At 42.4% G+C, this 6,436-nt stretch overlaps 1 protein-coding gene across 2 annotated transcripts; it reads right to left on the bottom strand.

Annotated features, from left to right (window-relative positions):
* Positions 1-355: 355 nt before the first annotated feature.
* ucp1 (uncoupling protein 1 (mitochondrial, proton carrier)) lies at positions 356-5,099 on the bottom strand. 2 transcript variants are annotated; one of them, XM_015371602.1, is made up of 7 exons: positions 4,968-5,099; positions 4,759-4,895; positions 4,436-4,634; positions 3,947-4,144; positions 3,762-3,863; positions 1,142-1,322; positions 356-672 (listed from the first exon to the last, which is right to left on the bottom strand). In XM_015371602.1, exons 2-7 carry the CDS (start codon positions 4,882-4,884, stop codon positions 561-563), a joined length of 918 nt encoding a protein of 305 aa, XP_015227088.1. In that variant the 5' UTR covers positions 4,885-4,895; positions 4,968-5,099; the 3' UTR covers positions 356-560. The 2 variants fall into 2 exon arrangements, with proteins under 2 accessions (XP_015227088.1, XP_015227089.1); XM_015371603.1 differs by having other exon boundaries at positions 5,017-5,058.
* Positions 5,100-6,436: the final 1,337 nt, after the last annotated feature.

The following is a 6,436-nucleotide window of genomic DNA, read 5'->3' as shown; positions in this document are numbered from 1 at the left end:
TTATTTTCTAATTGTGTTCAGCCCTCATGTTGACTAATAATAGCCGTTGAATAGTTTGAGAATTAAAAGTTTGAGAAGGACCTGCAATATCTATCAACTAAAAAAAAAACCGGCTCCATGCAGAACAGAAGGGAGAGCTTCTGCGAAACATGGCAGCCATTTTTAAGCTTTATGGGAAACAGAGCATCAGTGGTGGAGACTAACCTCCCTGGACTCCAGCTGGGCTCTATGGGCAGCGGTTATACTATCCGTCTGTCGCTGCAGCTCTGACTCCTAAATTGTCAGTTAACAATTGAAACCTTGTTCTGAACAACTCCACTCATTTTAAAACTAAGAATGTACCAGGGATGAACAGAAACACCAGTTTTAGTTTATTGAGAGGCTGGTTTGCCTCCTTAGCAGATTTCTACAAACATTACTTAAAGTGCAAACTTGTTTCTCTGGCTTTGAGTCCCACAGGGACCACTCTGCTCCCAGGGTGATGAAGTATAAATAAAGTTCAACAGGAAGGGATATTTCCTCCCCCTTAGACACACAGCATTCAGACTGCCATCCTGAGCTCAGTTTGGTGCTTCGATCCTTCTGGACATCATCATGGCCCTCTTGATCTGCTCGAATGAGACGAACATGACGACGTTCCAGGATCCCAGTCTCAGAAACGAGGGTACGAACCTGGAGAAGAGGAAACAAACCAACTTAGGGATATGTATGCTGCTTCACTTCCACTGTGAGTCTGTCCCATCCTCCTGGATGGATCCATGTGTGTTACAACCAGAAACGATTATTTAGTGGATTTATGTAACACTGCTGAGAAAAGGTTTTCAATCAATCACAAATGATGGGCTGGGAAATTAATCCATGCACTAGAATTCCTAATTTGGATAGTTAAGAACAAAGGGGATGGAAGGAGTCTGTGAGGCCTGGACTTTGACTAGGCCGCTCCAACCTTCCATCCTGAACAATGCTTTTAGCTCTGGCTGCATGTCCAGGCAAGGTCTGCTGCTGAGTATCTGGTTTATCTGACAGCTTCAGAGTAAATGGGGGTAAAAAAAACATGTCAGACTTTCCTTGGGTGTTGAGATGATCCAATTACGAGCAGGTGAACAGAACGTCTGGTTTAGTGTGTCTGGGACCGGCTCACCCTTTGTAAAACGCTGTTGGTCCCTCTTTAGTCATCATGGTCCAGGCGCAGTTGATGGCACTCCGGTACTGGCCTGGAGGAGAGTTCATGTATCGTGTTTTCACCACATCTACTGGGGAGGCGATCACTGTGGTGACGAAGCCCGCTCCGAAAGCAGACACAAAGTGGCAAGGCAGGTTATCTGTGGAGAGATAAAAGAGGATCCGCTCAACACTGAGCTGTTTGTTCTGGCCTGTCAGCAGTTAGTTTATCTTCTGAGTGGAGCAATGAGGACGGTTCTGATAAATCTCACATTAACTAGAGCATTTACAGCTCTGCCCAGGGACACTTATCAGCTGGAGGGGGCATGGCAGTTTGGGCCAATCGCTATTCCCCCTCTCTGACACACAAGTCTGATGAAAAGACTGCAGGTAAGGCAAATATAGCTGGAAGTTCATGTTACAACTCAAATATATGGCAGGTAGTTGGCAAATTTAATCCAGCTGCGCGTACATTTTTAACAGTTGTAACAGAACAGGATTTTGAAATGGAATTTTTTTCTATTTTAAAAATCACATACAGATATTTTAAAGTAGGAAACAAATTATTTTGATTTTTGTGGAAAATTAATCTATGATCCATATCAGTTCTGAAATAAATGTCCCTTTTCTATGAAACCATCAGATTATTGCCTTTTCTGGTTCGATTGTCTCAGAAACCATGTTTGTTCACGAGCTGCAACCTTTCATCTACCATTGCTAGTCCCTTTCTGGATTTCAAATAGACTTTATCATCAGAGCAACCCATATTAGACGTCCATTTAAAACTATTTTTAAAAAGCAACATTTTAATTATCAGACATGAAATTAACTTTCTGCAGGTCCTTTTCATCAAACTCTGAAATACTCAAAGTTATGTTATAAATCTAGATCAGAGGAACCTGCTGTGGTTCAATGTTTGGATAAGTAACTGTCCAGACATCTGTTTTATAAAGCAGGTTTAATGAAAACCTGAAATCGGGTTTCAGGTTTTCTCAACCTCTGTCTCTGTTACCATAGTAACATCCTCCCCAGAGCTAAACTGGTCAGCAGCAGGTGTCCTCTGCCTCCTTAAAGCCAATCACGTTTTATTTCCTGATTTAATCAGCAGAGTCCTGTCGTAGTTTTGTGCAACAATGAAAATAAAATCAATAGCTCTGTTAGATACATTCAGTGTTAAAAACACAAGCTTAGCATGTCTTTTTGAGGAGGATCCAATTAAAGAATGGGGGGCATTAATTCACAGAGAATCAAATATTAGGGAGAGGGTTCTCAGACTGCATATAGATGTATTTTATTTTCAGAAAGTTATCTTTGTGAGCGCTACTGTTTCACCTAACAGGCAGCATTCCACAGATCTCTTTAACAGAATAACTCATGTTATCAAAGGAGAAGTATAAAGGGGTTTTGTTATGCAGGTCGCATCGGTCAGCATCCTACCTGCTGCAGGACTAGCAGATGGTGAAAACTGGGCCTGGCTTGGTGTTGTCCACTGATTAATTCATTGGGTTGGGTCGATACAGAACAGCTCTGGGTAAGGACCCAGACCACAAGGTCCCACAAAGAGATATCCTTTTAAACTGGTTTTCTCATTTTTAGACTCAGCTCATGTTCAGATCACTTAACATTTAGGTTATGGATTAAACAAAATCATAAAGGAAAGCCAAAGAGGACGTCAACGGTATCTATCTCGCCTCTTTTACATGTGTGGAGGTTCCCCCCATGTGGGCATCAAATTGGCTTTGGATGATGGGCCAGTGATCACCTAAAATCCCCTAGCTAAATACCTCCACCTTCATCTTGTATTAATTCAGTTTATTGAATCGCTCCAATTAACAACACATCTGAAGGAACTTTAAAAAATACAAAACACTAATTAGATGGTTGTTTACCAATAGTCCCCTGCTCCCTTAGATCATCTGGTTCTACCACTGTGTTATTATTCAAGCTGGGCATGCTTACAACAACCTGTTTTATATTTATAGCAGCCTTGTTTCAGATTTTTCTTTTTGGTTTTAAAAGAAAAAAAGGGTATTTTAGAAAAAAAATATTGTTTTTTAGCTCAAAGTTGCTTTTCCATTCTCAGTACCTGTTCCACAGAGGTGCACCACCAGTTATGTTCATGTAAAAATGATCAACTTTGAAATTTCCACCCAAAGCACAGATGAAACATTTATAAAATATCATTTCCATAGAAACCAAAGTTTCTGAAAAGGTTGATTTAAGATGTATGATTCTCATCCCAGCTTCATACTAAAGTGAGAAGCTTAGAGAGTTAACCCCTGCGGCTACGATGCTACCAGCTTATAAATTTTGGGTAGAACCACAGAAAAACATCTGGGACCTGGAAGTAAGCCTTTTTTTGTCCCAGTGTTGGGCTATGAACACCTGGAAATAAAATGAGTCTAAAAAGGAAAGAAGTTGATCCTGAAAGATTATGACTCATCCATCATTGAGAGGATGAAAGACACACTGCATCACTAGAAGCTCTTTGACACTCAGAGGAGAAAAAAAAAACAGGAGTATCAACTCTTAAGGGCCTCCCCTATGTTTATATTACATAGTGTGTTGCCATAGTTTTCTGCAGCCTTGGGGATTCCTACCTGACAGCAGCTGGTGTTTGAGGATGGCCTCTTTGATCAGGTCGTACGTAACCAGTTCTGTGCAGTTAACCAATGCATTTCTAGTGATGTTGGGTAAAGTTCCTGGAAAGCATACACATGCATTCGAAGAGTTATTTTTTTTCTGTGGATCTTGTCCCTTCATGATGTGGGGAGCATCATCTGACCTTTCCACAGGCCTCGTAAGCCTTCGTTGAGGAAGATCTGTCTGTAGGCTTGCATAGTGCCATTGTAGCGCCGAGCTACACCGTTTAGGTTCATCTGAGCCTGGAAGCGAACCTTGACCACGTCAGTGGGTTGTGCAAACGACACAGCCATGGCTCCCGTTGTGCAGCCGGCCAGGATCCGTATTAACACACCTGGATCTGTAGGGAGAGGCAGAGAAGGGCTTTGGGAGGAGCTCAGCTTGATTCTGTTACATGTGAAAGTCCTTTAGAAACAATATTTAGGATAAATTACACCTAATCAGCTATGCATCGAATAACTGTTTCTAAATCATGGTTACCATGAAGTTAGTTTGATTTCTTTCATACACCAAGAATGAAGAATCCTTTAAACATCCTAATTGTCCTTAAAGATAGATTTTTCCCTTTGAACTTTTGTTATCCAACCCCTAAAACAGCCTTTCTTGGCCTTCACTGTAGATGGGAACTTACTGTCTTTGCCACCAGTGTAGAAGTTTTTCACGTTGTCATAGAGGCCGATTCTGATGGAGGCAAAGCAGAGCTGCCTCTGCAGCCCGGCCACCAGCCCGTTATACAAGGACCTGGGGCCTTCTGTTCGGACCATGGTGCTGATGGTCCCAAACACCCCTCTGTAGCGGATGCCTCCCACCGCCTGTTTCTCCCCTTGAATCTGAAGAGTTAAAGATGAGCCACTTAGAGGTTGGGGAAAAACTCAGGAGGTAAATCTGCTCAGACATCAATATATGTTTCAAGCTGATGGAGAGCTGCTAGTTTGCACACTGATGAGCAGGTACCTGTAGTCTGACTTTGGCCGTGTCCAGAGGAAAGGTGACCATGTCAGCTATGCAGGCCGCTGCTCCGGCGCTCGCCATCTTCACCCCAAGGGGAGGAGGCACATCTGAGGGTTTGAATCCCACCATGTTTCCTGCCTCTGCAGACAGATGCACATGGATGCAGACATGATCGGATTTCACATAAAGTCAGAGTTACGAAACACACTTACTTTGTGTAGGTAATAGTTAGAGGGTCTTTTTTTGGTCCTAAGATGTTACCAGGCAGGGTTTGAAGGACCAGATGGTAATCCTTGAAGTGCCCCTCTAGCGCAGAAAGGGAAGACGCATTTCTCCCTCTGCATTTATGTATTTTCGGACTGGCTTGTTTTTATGGCTTCTACAGAGATGCGTCACTGTGTGCCTCTGTATGCCCAGTTCAATCAAAGTCCACTCACTGTGAGGTAATCAGTGTTCACTTCACCTCCCTGGGCTGACGCCTTCCAAGAAAACAAAGTAACAACTGCTCAGAGAAAAACATACATTTTCTTAACTTATCTTAAAATCTTTTATATTGTTGTTAAAAATGATTGCCACATTTGCCCGCTTGAATCCGGTGAGAACAAGTTTGTGTCAGCAGATTTCCTCCATCTGTCATAATTGTACAGTTATAGGTAATAATTTACACTGCTGGAACATTGCTGATATACCTGTGTGCTATCTGTTGGTTTTCTGGAGGCTTGTCTGGGCTCTCGGCCAATGGCAGCACAAACATACGACCAGCAGTGTAACAAACAAGATCCCCAATTTGCTCTGCAGACTTTGCAGTATCTACAGCATGAGGTCACGTTGGGATTTGTCAGCTGTGTTACTGTAAATATATCTGTTAATTCATACACGTCTCGCCTTTGTTCTGTTCTTTTTCGTCAAATCAAATGTAAGAAATGGTCGAAAGTGCTGACGTGCATCATTGACTGAAGTTCACTCTAGAGAAGATAAGAGCTTCAAAATCACATCGTTTTTGGCAGCAGCTGAGTCTGTTTAAACAATAGTGAATGTATGCCATAGGCAGTGCTTTGCAGAGTTATGCATAACGTTGAAAACCGTATTTAGATTTTCTATGTTTCAACCTTGTTTCTAGAGATTTTAATTACAAAGTGGAAGAAAAAAGGTACTTGAGTTTCTGGTTTTAAACAAATAAAAATGTGTGTATGTGCTGAGCCTCTTTAGTTTGACACCTTTTGAAATAATCAATCGCCAGTTCTGCCCGTCCAAACTAGCCTAACCTGGCAGGGGATGGGGGCCAGATGGGGGCAGTTTTTGCTGGCGTCAGAGGCAGGGTAGACCCTGGACAGGTCAGGAGTCCATAACAGGTTAACAAAGAGACCAACCACCAGAGCATACTAATATCTAAGGAGGATTTGGAGACAACAATTAACCCAAGGTTTTAGACTGTGGATGTACACTCACTGGCCACTTTATTAGATACACCTGTCCAACTGCTCGTTAACACTTAATTTCTAAGCAGCCAATTACATGGCGGCAACTCAGTGCATTTAGGCATGTAGACATGGTCAAGACAATCTCCTGCAGTTCAAACTGAGCATCAGTATGGGGAAGAAAGGTGATTTGAGTGACTTTATACGTGGCACTGCTGATCTACTGGGATTTTCACGCACAACCATCTCTAGGGTTTACAGAG

This window comes from Cyprinodon variegatus, unplaced genomic scaffold (assembly GCF_000732505.1).
Source record: "Cyprinodon variegatus isolate N-32 unplaced genomic scaffold, C_variegatus-1.0 Scaffold61, whole genome shotgun sequence".
NCBI classification, from domain to species: domain Eukaryota; kingdom Metazoa; phylum Chordata; class Actinopteri; order Cyprinodontiformes; family Cyprinodontidae; genus Cyprinodon; species Cyprinodon variegatus.
Note: the sequence above shows the minus strand (reverse complement) of the source record. Positions and strands in the feature narration are given on the sequence as shown.